General features: G+C 52.9%; 1 protein-coding gene across 1 annotated transcript in view; it reads right to left on the bottom strand.

The window, feature by feature from the left end:
- Window positions 1-815: 815 nt before the first annotated feature.
- The window catches only part of LOC308677869 (zinc finger homeobox protein 2-like), a gene marked incomplete at its 5' end in the record, with an annotated part of 22,897 nt that continues 1,905 nt past the window's right edge, over window positions 816-21,807 (bottom strand). Inside the window, 10 exons of the mRNA XM_081344569.1 lie at window positions 816-1,685; window positions 2,284-5,748; window positions 9,338-9,470; window positions 11,086-11,286; window positions 13,297-14,298; window positions 14,853-14,944; window positions 15,443-15,508; window positions 18,157-18,388; window positions 20,225-20,694; window positions 21,312-21,807. The exon at window positions 21,312-21,807 is cut by the window's right edge and continues 1,905 nt beyond it. Coding sequence (XP_081200695.1) covers window positions 850-1,685; window positions 2,284-5,748; window positions 9,338-9,470; window positions 11,086-11,286; window positions 13,297-14,298; window positions 14,853-14,944; window positions 15,443-15,508; window positions 18,157-18,388; window positions 20,225-20,694; window positions 21,312-21,807 — 6,993 coding nt within the window. The 3' untranslated portion in view covers window positions 816-849. The remainder of the gene's footprint in view (window positions 1,686-2,283; window positions 5,749-9,337; window positions 9,471-11,085; window positions 11,287-13,296; window positions 14,299-14,852; window positions 14,945-15,442; window positions 15,509-18,156; window positions 18,389-20,224; window positions 20,695-21,311) is intronic.

Genomic DNA, 21,807 nt, shown 5'->3' with positions numbered 1-21,807 from the left:
GGGTTCGGGGCCCACCTGCGATAGGGCGAATGAAGTTATGGGACACGTGGGCCAAGAGTTTTGGAATGCCGATGTGAAGATGGGCGACGTAGTTTGGATGCTACGAAAGGAGGGAGACATCCCAGCTTCTCAGCATCATTAAAATAGGAGGAAACTTCTTGAGATGTTCCCGGCAGGTGGGAAAGAGGTTGAAGACGTAGATCTGAAGCCTTTTTTTTTTCAAGAGAGGGACCCGTCTGTAGCGCAGGAGGCGGAAGACTCAGGAGTAGAGAAAAAGAATGGGAAGGAACGATGGAGGAAGCAGGAAGAGGCGAGATCACGGGCTGTCGATCTCATTCGATCAGGCCACACAATCTCATCACCTGGGAGAGGGGGAAAGAGGTAGGGAATTAGCATCAACAGGTCCTTAGGGAAGATGTCTAAATGGGAGGAAGGACAGAAGAGGTTCGGCGTGAAGAAAAGCTACGGTAGTAGTAGAACGTCTGCAACAGCCAATGTTGAATCAGGTACCCTCTAAAGAAGATGAAGCTTAGGAAGGACCTCAACGGACGGGTTGCCCTTTGGCTCAACCTCCGGTCACCCTGTGGAGGCGGAGTGACCTTTGGAATAAAAATTGGGGCAGGGACCTGGGCCCTTGAAGTCAGCCTGGGGAGGAACATCAGCAAGGAACATCCCTTTTGAGAAAACTTCCTGGCTGGCCGTGAGAAATGGGGGGGACCTGGGTCTGAAATGAACCTTGAAGGACTGTTGAGTGGAAGCAGAGGGGGTGGTCCACGCAGGCGTCCACCCCACCCACAGGTTCGTTCGCTAGTCAATCTCTCTCCATTGGCGGCAGTATAGCATCCATCTCTATAAAGCTAGTAGTGTCGTAGAGGTAGAGTTACTTTTTGGATTGGAGTCCGAGTGAGGTAATTTGGATTCCTCTTTGGCAAACACCGATGCGGTTGCTGTGGTGGAGCTGGCCTTGCGCCGGTGAGCGCTGGAGCGCAGGTGGGCTCCCAGCGCCTCCCGGCCACTCACGAGGACCTCGCAGGCCAGGCAGTGGTAGGTGCAGACGGGCACGCGCAGTGGAGGCGGCGTTGCTGGCGACTGGCGCCCGAAGTAGCAGAGCGCAGCTTGATGGGCAACGGCTGCCCCCTCGCTCTCAAAGGCGGCCTTGCACTGGCGACAAAGGTACTGGTGGGTCACGTCGACTGTAGAGATGCCGGGGGCCTCGGACACCTCGACGGGGGGCTCGGGTGTGGGCGTGGGGAGCAGGGGACTGGGCAACAGCCCCATAAGTGTCTGAGGTATGACGGGGTTCATGGGGAATAGCCCCTTCTTCATGCCATAGAGCTGCTGAAAGTACGCCCCGGGCAGTTGCGCTCCGAAAAGAGAAGGGGCGGCTGCAGTGGCCGCTGCTGGCAACGGGAAAGGCAGAAACTGGCCTCCCAGCAAGGCCGGCACTGCGGCCTTCAACGTCTTGAGGTTCTTCAGCGTGGCAGCAGAGGACAAGGAAGGCTCCGGGGTTGAATTTGAAGTCAGTTCAGTCTGACTGTCACTTGGGGAGGTCTCGGGAGCAGGAACAGGCTCGGTTAAGGGGCCGACCTGGCCAGATTCGGGAGGCAGATGCTGAGGTAAGGAGAGGCCTGGCTGGGTGGAGGTCAAAGGGGAGCTCAGGATCCCCGCCGAGGAAGCAGGCGTGCCTGTTGGGGTGAGAGAAAAAAGAGAAGAGATGAATCGAGGGAGGCTTCTGTTGCTCTTTGGGGAAGTCTTGTCTTTTCCAAATGCTTCCACCCTTCCCCCCCCCGGTTAAAATTGCAAAACCATCTTCCTGCCTTTGCAGGTGGACCACCTTCCTCTCCTCCAACCTCACTAACTAGGAAACAGGAATCCGCCAGCAGTCCTCGACGCAAAAACGGAGGAGAGGATGGGAAATTCCTCGGCTCTCTGTGTATATAATCATGTCCCCCCCTCTCCTCACAAAAAAAAAAAGAGCGAGAAGGTACCAAAGTGAAAAGGAGGATTAAGGAAACCAGAAAATAAAAATGCAGTAGGCCAACCTTCCAGGTCAAACGTGGGGTGGAACTTAAAATTGGGGAAATGCTGGAGGACACCATGGAACATCAATAGTGTTCCTGGAAAGATCAGAATGGGGCGTTCCTACAGCAGGGAGGGCGTTCTGCAGTAAACGTACAGCACATTGTAGAGTACAGTGCATCGTACAGTAAAGCCCATCATGCAAGTCAACTCCAAGGCTCTGCAACTATCCTTGGATGCCCACCGTTGTGCAATCCCACTCACCTGGCACGAAGGGGGGCTTGGTCCCAAGGGAAGATGGTACGGCTGTAGTAGGAGTCACCGGCACTCCCAGCCTGGTTGGGGAAGGTGCTCCTTTGTCCGACACCAGCTCGTAGCACTTGCTCTCACTCTTGAGCTGGGATTTGATGGCTTCCTTTAGCCGAGCTAGGTGCCCGCGAGAAAAGAGGTGCCCGCGGCAAGAGACGTAGAAGTCGTACTTGACTTCACAGTAGGGGCATTCAGATTGAGCCTGAGCAGCGGAGGGGGCCTCGTCGCCGCCACTGGTCCCGCCGGAAGCAGCCTTGGCCTTCTTCTCTTTTGCCCGCGCGTTCTGAAACCACACCTGAATCACCCGCTTGGGGAGTCCTATCTCCTCCCCCAGCACCTCGCACTCCTGCATGGTTGGGGTTCGATAGATCTCATAGCACACCTTCATGATCTTCAGCTGGAGGCTGGACATCTGGGTACGATACCGTCTCTGCCCCAAAGAATCGTGAAACTCTCCAGAACTTCCGTCCATCGTTCGATTCCGGTGGCCACCAGAGAAGTCCAGGTCAGCCGAGGAGGAAGAGGAAGAATCGCTCAGCTCTCCTCCAGACAAGCTTCGGTCTTCGTGCTCCTTGGGGACTTCTTCAGCCATTTCTTCCAGGCTCTGCGGTTCCGTGACAACTTCTGGCTTAGTTAGAAGGGGCTGGAGGTTAACCACAGGGAGGTTGGGCGTGAAGGACCCACCGTAATGGACAGGGGTGTCCCGTGGTGGAGGGTTGAACTTTGGGAAAGTGTTGGGTTGTGCTGGTGGAGGCTTGCTGGTTGGAGTGGTGACACTGGTATTACACCGGAACTGGCCCTTTCGCTCACGAGCTCTTGTGTTCTGGAACCACACCTGGACCACTCTCTTTTTCAGCCCGACTTCCTCAGAGATGCAGTCGAGCATTTTCCGGGTGGGGTTTGAATCTTGCATGTACCAGCGGTAGAGAATCTCCAGCTGCTCGGGCAAAATGGTGGTACGGAGACGCTTGTCCCTGGGGGGCTCATTATCTCCCCCGACCACACTGGCGGTTTCGCTTCCAGTGGGAGACAAGGTCCCATCCTCGTGTTTTCGCTTTTGGGCACGTGAAGGATCTGGGTTGACCGGGCGGTCGCCAAATACTAATGGGGTCATGTCGAGGGGAGGTTGAGGGCCAGCCGAAGCCAAGGGAGGACCAACTGCTGGCAGGTGACTAACGCGGTGGATATTGAGGAGGTCGCTGCTTGAGAATACGGCGGTGCACTGATCACAGGGGTAGTTCTTAGAAATATCTGGGGGTACCGAGTGGACAGGCTGCTCTTCTTCCACGGGTTTGTCTCCAATGCCATCGGTCTTAATATCCCCACTAGGGCCCAAAATTTCTCGTTTCTCGTCCCCTTCCCCTTCCTCCTCCTCCTCCTCTGGCCCTTCATTCTCTTCCTCGCCTCCATCTTCCTCCCCCTCATCCAGCTCGTCGTTGTAACACTTCTTCAGGTGGCGCACCAGCTCAAAGATGCAGCGGAAGGCCGTCCGACATTTTTTACAAGACGGCTGCACCGCGGCGTTTCCACAGTTGCCCATGCTCGCTTCGTTCCCACCGCTCTTTCTGGCTTTCTGGCGAGCGTTTTGGAACCAGACCACAATGACCCGATTGGGCAACCCCAAAAGGCCAGACAAACGCTCCACCTCGCCGTCTTTGGGATAAGCGCTCGACTCAAAGAAGGACTGCAGAGCCTGAGACTGGAACTCGGTGAATTTGGTACGAGAGAAACGCCGGGTTGCCGGGAAGCTCCCGCGGGGAAGATCCAGAACTCCAGATGATGCGCTCTTGCCTTCCTCTTCCTCCCCTCGAAACCAGAGAGACTTCAGGCATTCGGGAGTTACACAGGGATTCTCCTTTTCCGGTGGGGGCACGACCACCGGCAAGGGTTGCATCAAAAATGGAGGACAGAGAGAGGGAATCTCCAGCGGCACGGAGGATTGCGTCACAGTGACAGTGGCATTCTCCGTGACGGCGGTGGTGACGGTTGAAACTGTTGCTGCCGCTGCTGCTGCGGCAGTAACGGTGATCGCGGTTGTCTCAATTGGGAGCACGGGAGGAGGTGGGGGATACATGCTGTCGTAACTCTTCCGGAACTGCACAGCGTAGCGATTGAGTGCCTCAAAGGGCAGGAACCGCCGGTGCACGTGCTCCTCATGGGTTTTCAGGATGAGCATGTTAGAGAACTGTTTCCCACAAGTGCCACACTGCAGCTTGCCCACGGGGGGACGCAGGGGCACGGTAGGGGGCACGGTGGTGGTTTGTTTGCCCTCATTGTACTGGATCACTAGCTCAAAGCCGAAATTCTCTAGAAGGGCTTTGGCTGCCGTGCGAGAAGCCTCACTCCCCGCTTGACTTCCGTCTACTTCTTCTCCTTCGGTCTCTTCAGCTGCCTCTACCTTGGAGCTACTCGCGGCCGTGGGGGCCGGTTCTTCTTTGGGGGGCAGGGGCGGGAGCAGGACAGGCGACGGGGTGGGGAGGGTCAGGGTTGGCGTGGCTAAGGCCAATTTGGGGGCCACCTTCAGATCATGTAAATAAAAGGGGAGCAGAAGCTGCTGTTGCTGGAGTTTAAGAAGGGACTCCGGCACCAGAGGAAAGGGGGGCAGCAGGGGTGGGGTGAAAAGGGGTGTAGGGAAACGGGGCAGTTCTGCCGCGGGTGGCGTGAGAAACGGGAGGGCGGGCACCTGGACGCAACTGGGGGCCTCGCTTTCCAGAGGGGTCTCGTTGGGAGGCTCCAGTTCAGCAGGGGACGCGTCCGCCTTGCCCGCCGCTTCCATCTTGGCCACGCGGGAGCGCGTCTGGTGCAACACGGAGCGCATGTGGATCTCCAGGGTGGAGCTCTGGTTGTAAGAGACCCGGCAGGTGGTGCACTTGTAAGGTTTGTCCGAAGAGGGCTGGAGAGCCCCGGGGGTGCCGGGCTCCCCCCGAGACGACACGGAAGGGTCGGCCGAGGAAGCCTTTTTCATCTTGTGGAGATGGGAGACCGAATTGTAGTGCACCAGCAGGATGTTCTTCTGCGTGAAGGACTCTTTGCAAACGGTGCATTTGTAGGGACGGGCGGGATCCAAGAATTTGTCCAAGGCGAAATTGGTGGCCTTGCGGTAGGACAGCGGGTGCCGGGAATCCAGGTTAGGCAGGACGTGCGGAGAGGCCTCGGGGGGGTCCGCGAGGAGAGGCGTCGGTGGCTGCTGCTCTTCAGGGGTCAGGTTCGGATGCAAAGGGTCGTCCTCTTCCGGCTCTTGAGGAGTGACGGTGGGAGGGGGAGGAGGAGGAGGAGGAAGAGGAGGAGGAGGTGGGGGTGGCGAGGCAGGAAGTGACTTTTCGGGCTGCTCCTTAGGAGGTGGGGAGGCGGCAACAGAGGGTGGGGGGGTTTCAGGGGAAAATACCGGCGTTGGGAAGGCTTTCTCCTCTGTGGCTGGTGCTGTTGAAAGGACAGGTAAGAGAGGAAAGAGTTACAGGCCTGTCAATATCCCTACAGAAGGGAGCCAGTGTTGGCTAGTGGTGAAGGCAGCAGGCTAGAAACCAGGAGACAGTGAGTTCTAGTTCTGCCTGAGGCGTGAAAGCCAGCTGGTTGACTCTGGGCCAATCACCAAGGGACCACTGAGTTCTAGTCCTGCCCCAGGCATAAAAGTGGCTGAGTGACTTTGGGCCAATCACCACCACCAGGAGACGGTGAGTTCCAGTTCCATCTTAAGCATGAAAGCAAGCTGGGTGACTTTGGGCCAATCACCAGAAGAGAGAGAGTTCTAGTTTCATCTTAAGCATGAAAACCAGATGAATGATTTTGGGCCAATCACCAGGAGCCTGGGAGTTCTAGTTCCACCTTAAGCATGAAAGTCATCTGGGTGACTTTGGGCCAATCGTCAAGGGACTTTGAGTTTTAGTCCTGCCTTAGGCATAAAAGTGGTCGAGTGACTTTTGGGCCAATCACCAGGAGACTGAGAGTCCTAGTTCCACCTTAAGCATGAAAGGAGACTGGGAGTTCTAGTTCCACCTTAAGCATGAAAGCCAGCTGGGTAACTTTGGGCCAATCACCAGGAGACTGGGAGTTCTAGTTCTACCTTAAGCATGAGAGGAGACTGGGAGTTCTAGTTCCATCTTAAGCCTGAAAGCCAGCTGGGTAACTTTGGGCCAATCACCAGAAGACTGGGAGTTCTAGTTCCACCTTAAGCATGAAAGCCAGCTGGGTGACTTTGGGCCAATCACCAGGAGACTGGGAGTTCTAGTTCCACCTTAAGCATGAAAGGAGACTGGGAGTTCTAGTTCCACCTTAAGCTTGAAAGCCAGCTGGGTGACTTTGGGCCAATCACCAGGAGACTGGGAGTTCTAGTTCCATCTTAAGCCTGAAAGCCAGCTGGGTGACTTTGGGCCAATCACCAGGAGACTGGGAGTTCTAGTTCCACCTTAAGCATGAAAGCCAGCTGGGTAACTTTGGGCCAATCACCAAGGGACATTGAGTTCTAGTCCCACCTTAGGCACGAAAAGCAGCAGGTTGACGTTGGGCCGGTCTCTCTTTCTCATCCCAACCCACCTCACAGGGTTGTTGTTGTGGGGAAAAGAGGAGGAGGAAGAACTATTAGGTAGGTTTGCCACCTTCAACTTATTTATAAAGAACAACAAAGATGGGAACATCAACAAACAAATAAATCGCCTTCCCCCCCCCCAAAAAAAGTCGTAGGCAGAAGTCATCCTCCACTCCCAGGGTCAAGATAAAATAAATGCATTTATATCAATTCATTACATTTGAAGGTGAAACGTTCTGATTTCGGGTGACCGTCTGAACTTCGTCCCCACAGTTTCTTTCTTGGCGAGATTTTTCAGAAATGACGTCGGCATTGCCTGCTTCCCAGGGCTCGGGGAGACTGACTGGCCTGCGGTTCACCCAGCTGGTTCTGGGGAATACGGCGGGACTAGAACTCACCATCCTCTTGATTTTTAGCCGGGTGCTTTTGCCACGACACCAAACTGGCTCTCCACGGAATAAATTGCTATTAGAAGAATCTGTGAAATCAAATTAAATCTCCATCCGGATACACAAGTAATCTTTTTCACGCAGCCCGAGAAGTTATCTGCCCACCCAGATTCCTTTCTTCAGCATATCCTCCCCAACCCAACCCCCCCCCCAAAACCCCTAACAACCCAGGATATAAATGAAACAAGGCCAAGTAGTACATATAGTCCTCAACTTACAACCGCAACAGACTAGAATTTCTGTTGCTAAGCAAGACAGCCGTTAGGTGAGCTGCGCCCAATTTTACAACTTTTCCTACGATTAAGGGAACCCCTGTGGTTGTTAAGTGAATCACATGGTCACTAAGTGAATCCCCCCCCCACGGTTGACTTTGCTTGTCGGAAGGAAAGAAAGGAAGATCACAAATGGCGACCGCGTGATCCCGGGATGCTGCAGCTTTCAACGGTCCCTAAACGAATGGCTTTCAGTCAAAGACCGCCATTTGTGACCTCCCGCTGGCTTTCCCAATGACTTTGCTCGTCGGAAGCCAGCAAAGGAGGCTCCAAAGGAAGATCACATGATGGCGAGATGCTGTGATGTCATAATGGCGAGCTGGGCACTAAGCGAGGACCAGCTGCGTATCCTAATTTCATGAAAGTTTAGTGAAACTGCTGGAGGTGGAGGAGGAAGGGGGAGGAGGAGCACAAAGGAAGGAAGATAAAGGAGGAGGAAGGGAGGAAGAGGAAGATAAGGAGGAGGAAGAAGGAAGAAGTTAAAGGAGGAGGGAAGAAAGAGGAGGAAGGAGAAAGGAAGGAAGAAGAAAAGGAGGAGGGATGAATAGGGTAAAGGGGGAAGAGGATAATAAAGGAGGAAGGAAGAGAAAGGAGGAAGAAAGAGGATAAAAAAGGAAGAGGAAGATAAAGGAGGAGGGAAGGAAGAGGAGAAAGGAGAAAGGAAGGAAGAGGAAGATAAAGAAGAGGGAAGGAAGGAAGAAAAGGAGGAAAAGGAGGAAAGTTAAGGAGGAAGGAAAAGAGGATAAAGGGAAGATAAAGGAGGAAGGGAGGAAGAGGAAGATAAAGGAGGAAGGAAGGAAGAGGAGAAAGGAGAAAGGAAGGAAGAGGAAGATAAAGAAGAGGGAAGGAAGGAGGAAAAGGAGGAAAAGGAGGAAAGTTAAGGAGGAAGGAAAAGAGGATAAAGGGAGGATAAAGGAGGAAGGGAGGAAGAGGAGAAAGGAAGGAAGAGGAAGATAAAGAAGAGGGAAGGAAGGAGGAAAGTTAAGGAGGAAGGAAAAGAGGATAAAGGGAGGATAAAGGAGGAAGGGAGGAAGAGGAAGGAAGGAGGAGGAAGGTAAAGGAGGAAGAGGATTAAAGAAGGAAGGAAGAAGATGAGGAAGGAATGAAGAGAATAAAGGAGGAGGAAGAGAGGAGGATAAAGAAGGAGGAAGGAAGAGGATATAGGAGGAAGGGAGGAAGAGTAAGATGAGGAAGGAAGGAGGAGGAAGAGGATTAAAGAAGAAGGGAGGAAGAGGAAGACAAAGAAGGAGGAAGGAAGGCGAGGATAAAGAAATAGAAATAGTCCTCAACTTATGACCAACACTGAGCCCAAGATTTCTGTCGCTCAATGAGACAGTTGTTAAGTGAGCTTTGCCCCGTTTTACGACCTATCTTGCCACCTTTCTTAAGCCGGTCACTGTCATTGTTACAAGTCGGTAATTTAGTTGCAAAGCGAATCCGGCTTTCCCCCCCTTTGACTTTGCTTGTCAGAAGGTCGCAAAAGGGGGGGGGGAAATCGCGCGACTCCGGGACGCTGCAACCGTCATAAAGACGAGTCAGTTGCCAAGCCTCCGAATTTCGATCACGATGGGGCTGTTGCCTGGGTGGTTTAAGTCCGAGAAAAAAGCCCTCGGTCACTTTTTCCCGCTGCCGTTGCGACTCCGAACGGTCACCAAAAAGAACGGCGGTTTTAAGTCGAGAACTTACCTGTAAAGCAGAATAAAACGGGAGTAGCGTTCACAAAGGTAAGGTTAAAAAAAAAATGAAGACATCAATCAATCACTTACCAAGGAAGGGGCTGGGGGCTTCCGGACCAGCCCCTTGTTCTACGCCGAGGGTCCCACCTGGTTTGGGTGGGTCAGGAGGGAGAGAGACCCCGGGAACGACCTTGGTGGCGAAAGTCATTTCCACCGTGGTAGCCTGAAGTAGAAACGGAGACAGGACCCAGTAAATGTCCCTCCATCGAAGTCGCTCATCTTCCCCCCGTCCCTTAGCTCCAAATTCCCTCTACGATCCCGTGAGACAGGCACTCATTCCACGGGTTATCCCACAAGTGCTTTCCCCCCCCCCCAGGAGGCAACGGGACTTCCTTCTTTGTTTGTTTCCCCTTTGAAGAGGTTTCGCTTCTCGTCCCAGAAGCTTCTTCGGGTTCTGACTAAATGGTGGGGAAGTGGAAGGATTTATACTCCTTTGCAGTCATCTGGTCGTTTGTATTCTTTTAGAGGATCGTGGAGGCCACTTGCGAGGTTTTATCTGTCTCCTCAGAGTCTCCTGAGCGGTGCAAACGGGCGTGGAGCCTTCCTGGAACTGCTGAACGGACCGTGTGGTAGACTGATCTGTACACAGAGCTGTACACTGGGGGAAACAAAACAACCCCTTCACAAACACATGGCACACCAGAGGAGAACAAACCCAGCGGGACCAAATTCAGCCGTCCGTCTGCCTTTAGAAGACCAAGGCCGCTCCTTCGAAGACAGCAGTGTCCCCATTCTGGACAGAGAGGACCGCTGGCTTGAACGAGGGGGGTCGAAGAGGCCATCTCGGTCAAAACTGAGCACCCCTCCCTCAACAGAGGGGGAGGGACACGACACCAACTATCTCCAGTCTACCACACGGTCCTTTCAGCAGTTCCAAGAAGGCTCCACGCCCGTTTGCACCGCTCAGGAGACCCTGAGGAGAGACAGATAAAACCTCGCAAGTGGCCTCAACGATCCTCTAAAACAGGGGTCTTCAAACATGGCCCTTTCATGACTTGTGGACTTCAACTCCCAGAATTCCTGAGCCAGCCACGCTGAGGGAAAATGGAGAGGTTTCCAAGCTGAGCCACGCTGGCTCAGGAATTCTGGGAGCTGAAGTCCACGAGTCATAAAAGAGCCAAGGTTGCCTACCCATGACCTAGGCCTAGGCCGCTTTATGACTTGTGGACTTCAACTCCCAGAATTCCTGAGCCAGCCATGCTGAGGGAAAATGGAGAGGTTTCCAAGCTGAGCCACGCTGGCTCAGGAATTCTGGGAGCTGAAGTCCACGAGTCATAAAAGAGCCAAGGTTGCCTACCCATGACCTAGGCCTAGGCCGCTTTATGACTTGTGGACTTCAACTCCCAGAATTCCTGAGCCAGCCACGCTGAGGGAAAATGGAGAGGTTTCCAAGCTGAGCCACGCTGGCTCAGGAATTCTGGGAGCTGAAGTCCACGAGTCATAAAAGGACCAAGTTTGAAGACCTCTGCTCTAAAAGAATGCAAACGACCAGATGACTGCAAAGGAGCATAAATGCTGCCGTTCCCCACCGTCCAGTCAGAACCTGAAGAAGCTTCTAGGATGAGAAGCAAAACCTCTTCCAAGAAAAAACAAGGAAGTCCAGGTGCCTCCTGGAAAAAAAAAAAGCACCTTTGGGACAACCGTGTCCGTAGGCATCCAACAGGTCGAGCTTCTCCCCAGTCCAGCGGGCAGAGAAACGGACTGAATGTTGGGGGGGCGGGCGGCTAAGGTTTCCCCCCCCCTCCCCTCCCCGGGAGGCCTGTGGCCCTCGCACCCACCACCAGCAGCAGCTTCTCCACACATTCGGCCACCACGTTGTGAACGTGGCTGAGGTGGAAGTGGAGGTTGGCCCGGCCGACCAGCTGTTCTTGGCACAGCGGGCAATGGAACTTGGGCTGCACGGCATGCTGGGAAACGGTGTGGGCCCTCACGGCTTCGGCCGATTGGTCGACGTAGTTGCAGTAGGGGCAGCAGAAGACCTGGGTAGCGCGAGAAGAATGGAAAGAGAAAAGCAGAAGCGATTAAAAAAAAGTGACTAGCTGGATGACCAGAACGGGCTCAAACGGATCACGTCGCCCCCCAAAAGGAGAGCTGGCTTCCATCAACCGCCGTTTCCCAAGATGCATCTGGGAGAGGCTGAAAAAAATCGTCAAGATGGTGGCTGCAACCGGGTTATTTATTTATCTATTTTTCACATGCACCTGGCATGGCCGGCTGGGGAATTCTGGGAGTTGAAGTCTACAAGTCTACAAAGATCCCTGTGATAAGGTGACTGTCACAGGCCATCAGAGTTGCCTGCCAAGATTCCCTTGCATCCACAAGGAAGGAGGGAAAGAAGGAAGGAAGGAGGGAAAGAAGGAAGGAGGGAATGAAGGGACGGAAGAAGGGAGGGAAGGAAGGAAGGAGGGAGGGAAGGAAAAAAGGGACGGAAGAAGGGAGGGAAGGAAGGAGTGAAAGAAGGAAGGAGGGAATGGAAGGGACGGAAGAAGGGAAGGAAGGAAGGAAGGAGTGAAAGAAGGAAGGAGGGAAGAAGGGAATGAAGGAAGGAGGGAGGGAATGAAGAGATGGAAGAACAGGGACGGAAGGAAGGGAGGGAAGAACGGAGGGAAGGAAGGAGGAAGGGAAGGAAAGACAGGGAGGGAATGAAGGGACAAAAGAATGGAGGGAAGGAAGGAAGGAGAGAGAGGAAAGGAAGGAGGGAAGGATGGACGGACGGAAGGAAGGAAGGAAGGAGGAATGAAGGGATGGAAGAACAGAGGGACGGAAGGAAGGAAGGGAGGGAAGGAAGGAGGAAGAGAATGAAGGAAGGGACGGAAGAACGGAGGGACAGAAGGAGGGAGGGAAGGAAAGACGGAGGGAATGAAGGGATGGAAGAAGGGAGGGAGGGAAGGAAAGACAGGGAGGGAAGGAAGGGACAGAAGGAAGGAGGGAGGGAATGAAGGGACGAAAGAATGGAGGGAAGGAAGGAAGGAAGGAGTGAGAGAGGAAAGGAAGGAGGGAGGGAGGGAAGGAAGGAATTCAGAGTTATTCTTAACCCGCCACCTAAGAGCCAGGAGTTAATTTGTATTTTTGCTCCAATTTGGAAAACCATTCAGGCTTATCCCGAACCCTTCTGCACAGTGTCCTTCCTTCCTCCCTTCCTTCCTTCCTTCCTTCCTTCCTTCCTTCCTTCCTTCCTTCCTTCCTTCCTTCCTTTTTCTCTCTTTCTTTCTTTTTCTTCCTTCCTTCCTTCCTTTTTTTTAAAAAACAAAAAACACAACTCTTAAAATGAACGAGCGACGGAAGCTTCCAATCTGAACAAAAGCAGAGAGCAACCGCGAGGTGGCTTTCTGGAACAAAGTGGGACTGCTGGAAAGGGCAAATCGGGGCCATCATCCGGCGGCCTCTGGATGCCCCCACACCCTTAGCCATCCCCCCCCCTCCCGCCCAGCCCTCCAGAAGGGCTCCGGAAGCTGAGAATGGAATGGGAAGCGGCTTTTTTAAAACCCGTTTTCGCCGACGGGAGCGCCTGTTATTTGTCGGTATAAAACGCCAGTCCGTCATTATAATTTGAAACGGGAGGAAAATAAAAATAAATAAAAAGAAAGAAAGAAAGAAAGCAAAACCTCGGCCAGGCTGGCAGCCACAGTGCCTGGCGGTCCTCTGATTAACCTCCTCCGTTCACAGTTGACTGCACCCAATTGGCGCTGGGTGGGCGAAGCACCTCTCTTCGCCCCTCCCCGCCCCCCCCTTTCCGCCTCCGCAGACAACGCTAATTAATTTTAGTCTTAATTCAGAAACATCTGCACTCCTGCTGGCAGTTGGGAGGGAGAGCCAGGCTACTTTGGGGGAAAGGGCGGCATGGGGTGTGTGTTTGTGTGTGTGTGTGTGTGTGTGTAGGCCAGGCAGCCCAAGATCTGGGTGGAAGGCAGGCGTTGGGGGGGGGGGGAACTGATGGCAGAAGCCCCCCCTCCCCTCCCCACAAAAACCCAAGAAGTAGATCAGCTCACCGTAGTGTCTCCTGCGCTGGCAGAAGCTGCCACTTCACTCTCCTCGGAATCTGTGGAGGGAAAAAAAATACATTTGGCCAATAAAGGAGAAAGAAAGAAAGAAAGAAAGAAAGAAAGAAAGAAAGAAAGAAAGAAAGAAAGAAAGAAAGAAAGAAAGAAAGAAAGAAAGAAAGAAAGAAAGAAAGAAAGAAAGAAAGAAAGAAAGAAAAAGAAAGAAAGAAAGGAAGGAAGGAAGAAAGAAAGAAAGAAAAAAGAAAGAAAGAAAGAAAGAGGGAGGGAGGGAAAAAGAAAGAAGAAGAAAGAAAGAAAGAAAGAAAGAAAGAGAGAAAGAAAGAAAGAAAGAAAGAAAGAAAGAAAGAAAGAAAGAAAGAAAAAGAAAGGGGGGAGGAAGGAAGGAAGATGAAGGATGGGAGGGAGGGAGAGAACGGAGAGGGAAGGAAGGAGGAAGGAAGGAAGAAAAAGGAAAGGAAAGCGGGAAGGAAGGAAGGAAATAGGAGTGGGAAGGGAGGGAGGAAGAAGGAAGGAAGGGAACAGGGAAGGAAGAAGGAAAAGAGAAGGAACAAAGGAAATAGGGGAAGGGAGGGAGGAAGAAGGAAGGAAGGGAGGGAAGGGAATAATGGGGGAGGGGGAAGGATGGAAGAGAGGGAGGGAATTGGGAGGAGGGGGAGGGAGGAGGAAGGAAGAAGGGAGGGAAGGAGGGAAGGAAGAAAATAGAGAGGAGGGGGGAAGGGAGAAAGAAGGAAAAGGGGAAGGAAGAAAAAAGGGAAGGAAGGAAGGAAAAGGAAATGGGGAGGGGGAGGATGGGAGGAGGAAGGAAGGGAAGAGAGAGGTGGGAAGGAAGAGAGAGAAAGAAAGGAAAGAAAGAAAAAAAAGAAAAAGAAGGAAAAAGAAAGGCAGGCCACCAAGTGTGCAATTTGCACGAAGCTGGAAGGGAGAGATTGGGGCGTGCAACTCTCTCTCTCTCTCTCTCTCTCTCACACACACACACACACACACACACACACACTCCTCAGCTTACGACTTATGATTGAGCCCAAAGTTTCTCTTGCTAAGCGAGACCCACGCCAAGGGAGCTTTGCCTCATTTTGCAACCTCGCTTGCCACGGTCCTTAAGTGAGTCCCTGCAACGCTTAAGTCAGTCCCCCCCCCCCCGTCGTTAAGGGAGTCTGGCTTTCCCCATTGGACTTGGCCGGTCAGAAGGGCATCGCGTGACGCCAAGGAGCACTGCCGCCGTCATATAAACACGAGTCGGTTGCCAAGCGTCCGAATTTTGATCACGCGACCACGGGAGACGCGGCAAAACGGCGGTTAAAGTGTGGGAAAAAACAGCAACACGGTCCTAACTCGCTTTTGTCAGCGTCGTCTTAAACTTTGAGCGGTCGCTAAATGAATGGTTGCTAAGTTGAGAATTAGCCAGGTGCAAATCACCCCTCTTCCCATCTTCCTTTCCTCTCCAAAATATATTTTTTTAAAAAAAAAAAAAATCTTTGCACTGCTCAGATCCAGGTTTTTGGCCCCAAACTGAAGCAACCAAAATCCTGGCTTGTTGTTCAGACCGTGATTGAGTAAAAACTCTCAGTGGATCGGGGCGTCTCCCAACTGGGAGTCCCCACCGTGGGGTTTTTGCAAGCCTTTTGAAAACGGGGCTCTGGAGGACCAAAAAAGATCCATCTTTCATTGATCGACCACAATACCTCAGGTTTTCAACTCACGATTCGTTTAGTGACCATTTTGAAGTGACAACGGCAGCTGAAAAAAACTGACTTTATGATCATTTTCCCACACTGACGACCCTCGCGGCATCCCCACGATCACGTGATCAAAATTCAGATGCTCGACAACCGGTTCATATTGACGACGGCGGCCAGCGTCCCTGGGTTACGTGATTTCCCCCTTTTTGCGACCTTCCGACCGGCGAACTCAATGGGGGGGGGAAGGGGGAGGAGCCAGATTCACTTAACAACCGGGCTACGAATTTATCAACCGCAGTGGTTTACTTAACAACCGAGGAAAGCAAGGTGGTCAAAGGGGGTGCAATTCAGAGACGTCTCGCTTAGCGATGGAAAGGTGGAGCTCGATTGTGGTCGCAAGTAGAGGACTACCTGTAGGGGGCACGTGGCTTGCGTTACCCCACGGAGTTACTCACCGGCGATCCATGTTTTATTCTGCTTTTCTCTTTCAGGGGTTACGCTATCCAGGACAGAATCCTTCCCTGGAAACGGAGAGAACAAGATGGGAATAAAGGTAAAATATGAAAGGACAGACGCGAAGTTCTCCCAAACGAACACAGGTAGTTCCTCGACTTACAACAGTTCATTTAGCGACCGCTCAAAAGTTAAAACGCCACCGGGAGGAAAAAAAAAAGTGACTTATGGCCATTGTTCACATGACCGTCGCAGCGTCACGTGGTTTACCTCCTGGCGGCTGGTTCGTGCTTATGACGGTTGCGGCATCCCCGCGATCAAAATGGGACGCTTGGAAACCATTTGTGACGGTTGCAGTGATCCCCTTTTGCGGCCTGCCTGGCAAAGCCAAACGGGGGAAGCCAGGTACAGGCACACCAGCGGGTTGCGAATGTATCTGCTGCAGCGATCCGCTTGACGACGGCAGCAGGAAAGAGCCAAACCTGCTTAACCCACGTCTCGCTTAGCAACAGAAATTCGCGGCTCACTTGCGGCGTCGTTAAGACGGGGACCACCTGTGGTGGGTGGTTTTCCAATGTGCTGGAAGTACCGTCCCCCCATCTTCCTGGAAATTGTCACCTGATCTGGGTTTGTGCCCCACTTCCCTAAGGCGGCAAACCAAGTTTGCGTAAGCTAACATGTCTCGTCCTGTCTTTCACCAGCCAGGGGGCCTGGAAGAACCACAAACTCGAAAAGATGTCAAAAGAGAGAGGGAGAGAGAAGGGAGGGAGAGAGAGAGAGAGAGGGAGGGAGGGAGGGAGAAAGAGAGAGAGGGAGGGAGAGAGAGGGAGGGAGAGAGAGGGAGGGAGGGAGGAAGAGAGGGAGGGAGGGAGAGAGAAAAGGAAGGGAGAGAGAGAAAGAGGGAGACAGGGAGGGAGAGAGAGAGACAGAGAGAGAGAGAGAGAGCGGGAATCCCATCCTGAAGGCTGTGGAAAAACCTGAATGACGCACGTTGCAGGGTTTTATCCTCATTGGCGACTAATTAAACTCTCAACCTGAGCGGGATCGTTAATATTGAACGGGCTGGCCTCCCTGGCCGATAGACGCGGCCGGGCTACCATCGGCAACTCAATTAACACCGCTCAATACGCCCGCCAGGATACAAAGACCCCCATTTCTCACTGACAAGGTGCTAGTCCCCCTCGCCACACGTAGGGCTCGCCGAGAATTCCCCCGTCCCTAAGCCCTCCCGGGTTCCCCCCCCCCGCCCCCGTTCAATCGGCGGCTTTAGCCTGGATGCCCCGGACCGTTCTCTCCGGCCGTCCCTTCACCTCTTCTGCCGAAGGGGAAATCTTTGGCCCTGGGTCCTGAGCCGTCACTCCGCTTTCAATCATGCGTGCCCCCCACCGACACCCCCTCCCCTCTATTTTTTTTTTTTAAAAAAAATCCCGTCCTGCTGATCCCTGTTGACTTCCGCTGCCAGGTAAGGAGGCAAGGTCAGGTGGATTGCAAGCAATAAATCGGAGCTGGGAAGGCGGCCAATTGCCGCCACGGCTTGGGTAAGGTTTCCCGGTATGGGAAAGGGGGGGGAAGGGGAAGGTGGGCAGCCTCAGCTGGGGGGAGGGAGGGATGTCTATATATCTATATCTATATCTATATCTATATCTATATCTATATCTATATCTATCTATCTATCTATCTATCTATCTATATATGGATCTTTGGTCATTCGGTTTTTTTTCAATTTTTTTCAATTCTACGTGGGGAAAAAACCCGAATGACCAAAGATCCACATACAAACACCCGCGAAAACCTCAGAAAACAAATATATATATATATATGTGTGTGTGTGTGTGTGTGTGTAAATTTTAAATTGCTAACAAAGAATTAAGGGATTGTTAGCAATTTAAAATTTACACAAATATGAGCTGTCACCGGTGTGACTACTGCCTGTCGATGGCCTTCAGGTTAGGCTGACACAGGAAATAAAGATTTGTCCCATGTTTGGGGCCTAGCAAGGTAATCTAAAATAGTTAACAAGCATTAGACATATATATATATATATATATATATATATATATATATATATATATATATATATATATGTATATGTATATGTATATGTATATGTATATGTATATGTATATGTATATGTATATGTATATGTATATGTATATGTATATGTATGTATATATATATGTATATATATGTATATATATGTATATATATTTCCTTCCACCCCCTCCCCTTCGACATCTCCCCGGCAGCGTACATATCTCGGTCTCATTTCTCTTCTCCTTCATTCTTCTTGCAGGTTGCTAGGCAACCTCCCCCAGTATCTGTCATAATCCATTATGAAGCTGGGAGGGGGGGGGCGGCGCTGAGAGGAGGAGGCCGGCGGGGGCTGGAAGAGAGGAGGAAGGACGGGAACGTACCACGCTCAGCGGTTCTGCACTCCCGACACCCACGGAGCGAGGCCCGGAGTTAAAACCCTCAGCAGGCTTCAGAAATGGCACAGTGTTTGCTAACCCCCCTGGGGAGGACGGGGGGGGTGTCTCCATTCCCACCCACCCTCAGGAACGAGAACATGCCCCCTTGCGCAGCCCTCCTCCTGGTGGCGCGCCGGCGGCTCCTTCCCTGCTGCTCCCCGCCCGTCAATCTCCCACCCACACCCCCCCCCAAAAAATCGCGCCTCTTCGCGTCTGTTGGGACCCAGCGCCCCACGAGCGACGGTTACCTGCGGCGTTGGCGGGCACCAAGCAGACATATCTTTCGAGACCCAGGGTGCCTTCGCCGTTCTGCAGGAGCTGGAGGCGCCACTGGCCGTGAGCCTCGCGGTGCTGGGGCGCGCGTAAATGCTGGATCATGGCCAGGCGGCTGGGCGAGTCCGCGTGGCACAGGAGGCAGCGGAAGTGCGTGGGTTCGGAGGCGGGCGGGGGTGCCGAGCTGGTCTCCATTTCCAGAAGGAACTAGGGGAGAAGCGAGAAAGGGATTGTGGGTTCCAAAGAGAATAGCCCTGGGCCTTCCCCATCAACATTCCTAGGATTAGTACCCACTAGGTCTCACTACTGATCTCTCCCTCCCTCTTTTCTCCATGCCCGCTTTGCACTTAAAACCTACTTGTAGAGGCCTTCATCTCTACCCCCTTTCTAGAATAGGGCTGGAAGGGACCTCGGAGGTCTTCTAGTCCAACCCACCCACCTCCCCTCGTTCAAGCAGGAGAGACCGCCCTAATTCCGGCCAACTGCCTGTCCGATCTCTTCTTTAAAACCTCCAGTGATGGAGCACCCGGAAAATCCGTTCCGCTGATTAATTAATTGTTCTCGCTGTCTGGACGGTTGTTTGTGTTTTTTTTCCCCTGGGTTGGGTTTCTCTTTAATGATCTGTTTTGCAAAAGGACCAGAAGGCAGGACAAAGAAACGACGGAGGGGAAAAACAAGCAAGGAGAGAAGAATCCTGGGAACGAAGGAGAAACTTCCGAACGGTGAAGTACCAACGAACCAGTGGAACGGCTTTGCCTTCAGTAGTTGCGGGCGCTCTTATCGTGGGAGGCTTCGAAGAAGAGACTGGACGGGCACTTGTCGGGCACGGTGTGGCAGGGGTTCCCAACCGGGGGCGCGAGACGGTATTCCAGGGGGTGCGAAAACCTGGGAGTGCATCTGCAGAATTGGTGGCCGTTATTTCGAACTTTGGTAAGCGGGTGCGAGAATATCTCGGAAGCGTTCGAGGGGTGCGGGGTATAGGAAAAGTCGGGAGCCGCTGTGGCGTAGGATCTCCTGCTTGAGCACGGGGTTGGACTAAGAACAGGGGTCCCGAACTCCCGGTCTCTGGACCGGTACCGGGCCGCAGCATACCAGCAACCGGGCTGCACCAACAAGCAAAGCCCAATCCGCGAAATGCAGGCAGCACACGAAACCACGCACCCTCCGGTCCGCGAACAAACTTCTCTCCACGCAACCGGTCCCTGGTGCCCAAAAGGTTGGGGGACCTCTGGACTAGAAGACCTTCAAAGTCCCTTCCAACTTTGTTATCTTGTTATTACTTCCTTGTCCTGCCTTCAGGTGCTTTGGAAAAATAGCTTGACTGCCTCTTCTTTGGGGCAGCCCCTGAGATACTGGAATAACTGCTATCATGTCCCCCCCCCCCCGTCCTTCTCTTCGTTAAACTAGAGACATCCCCAATTCCAGCAACCGGTCTTTTATATGTTTTAGCCTCCAGCCCTCTAAACATCTGCGTTGCTCTTCTCTGCACTTTTTCTAGGGTTCATGTTCAACCTAATCAATGTCCTTTGGGGACATCTGCTGCACCTCTTTTCGGTAACACTTATACAGGCAGTCCTCGACTTACAACAGTTTGTTCGTTTAGTGACTGTTCAAAGTTACAGCAGCACTGGGAGGGGGGAAGTGACCTCTGACTGTTTTTTCACACAACCGTCGCAGTATCCCCCACGGTCAGGTAATTGTACATTATTCGGATGCTTTGAGAGCCGGCTCCTTATTTCTGACGGTTGCTGTGTTCCTGTGGGGTCACGTGACTCTCTTTTGCGACCTTCCACCGAGCAAAGCCTACGGGGGATATCCGATCCACTTAACAACTGCGTGACTTAAGTTTAACAACCGCAGCGATTCACTTCACGAAGGTGGCAAGGAAAGTCGTAAAATGGGACAAAACCCGCTCGGTCTGCGTCTCACTTAGCAACATCAAATTCTGGGCTCCCTTGCCTTGTGGTCATTAAGCCGAGGACTACCTGTACTGACTATTATTCCCCATCCTACTTTTCTCTGCCTCTTTCCCCGTCTTGGTACCTTATAACCTTGCAAGGCTTCCTGGTGGCCGGTGCCCGCCACGTGAAGTTGAATTTTTTCCTTGCTGTTGGTCTCATATTCACACAGGTTGCAATGCAGGTGAAGGGGCGGTCCCAGCGGCAGCTCCACCCCCAGGTGTGCACTCAAGCTGCCCCCTTCCCGCAGGTGAGCAGCCAGCTGGTATTTCAAGGCGTGCTTGTCGGTCTTCAGGTGAAGCTGGAAGTTGGCTTTCAGCTGGGTGCCGTACGCGCAGAGCCGACAACGGTGCAAGTCCCCGGAGATTTCTTTCCATTCCACTTCGGGTAGGGAGCGCGGGGCGGAGGCGTGCCGCAAGAGGGTGTCCAGGCTGTCGGTGCTGAAGACTTGGCACACCAAGCAGCTGAACAATCTCTGGGGGCCCAGCAGATCGGGTCCGGATTGGGCTGGCGGTGAGGAGGGGGGAGCAGGGTCAGGAGAGAGAGAGGCGGGGGCTGCAGAGAGGAGAAACAAAGTGGTCGTGTGAGTTTCGGGTATCTATAGGGCAGGGTTTCCCAACCGTGGGAACTTTTAAGAAGTCTGGACTTCTGGGAGTTGAAGTCCAGACTTCTTAAAAGTTCCCACGGTTGGGAAACCCTGCTACGAAGGAATGAGAATTATGGGGAAATTAGGGCTCAGTGGTTAGAATCCAATATTGCAGGGTAAGTCACTGCTCCCTGTCAGCAGTTCAATCCTGACCGTCCTTCCAAGGGCAGTAAAATGTGGACCCAGATTGTTGGGGTAACAGGCCGACTCTGTCAAGATTAGAGAGGGCCGTAAAGCACTACGAAGGGGCGCATCTGGGCTGTTGCTAAGCTAGTTAAAAATTGAGGTTGCTACCGCAACATGGAAAAGAAAGTTGGATTAGAACACATTACGTCACATAGACACGATGTCCACGGATGTAAGAGAGAGACAAATCAAGATGCCAGCAGAGATTCTGAAGTCATGGTGGACTATGGATGAACCACAGGACAGGGAATACGGTCAAGCTTAGGGTCCTCGTGGGCAAAACCTTGAGGTCCACGTGGACATCAGGCATGGTAGCCACTAGTTGGAAGGTTCTTCTTACCTGCCCCCAAGGTAGCCATCTTCCGGCCTGCTGCACTGAGATGTTGGAAGCCTCCGTTGAGCAAGAGTGGGGGTTGTTCCATGGGTTTGTCTGCCCGCAGAGGTGGGTTGCTCCCTGCGTGGGCCTGGTGGGGATGTGAGTGGTGGGCATGGCCTAGAGCCTGTGCCCCGTAGAACGGGAAGAGCTCGGACTGAGCCTTGCCTCCAGGAGGGGTTTGAGGTTGTCCCAGGAGTCCCGGTAGGGTCAACGGGAGCCCTTGATGGAGCAACAACATGTTCTGCATGTGCTTCTCGGAGGTCATGTGGATCCGTAGGTTACGGGAGATGTTGGTCTCGTAACTGCACACCTTGCATTGCCAGGACGACTTGCCTTTCGACTCCTTCTCCTCGGGGGAGGACGGGGAAGGCGCCACCGGAGGAGCCACCGGTGGTCCACTGCCACCCGTGGCTTGGTAGCCCTGTAGGTTGGCCAGGTGTTTATCGGACTGCATGTGGAT

Source organism: Vipera berus (genome assembly GCF_964194415.1).
Source record: "Vipera berus genome assembly, chromosome: Z".
NCBI classification, from domain to species: domain Eukaryota; kingdom Metazoa; phylum Chordata; class Lepidosauria; order Squamata; family Viperidae; genus Vipera; species Vipera berus.
This window is presented reverse-complemented; position numbering and strand designations above follow the sequence as displayed.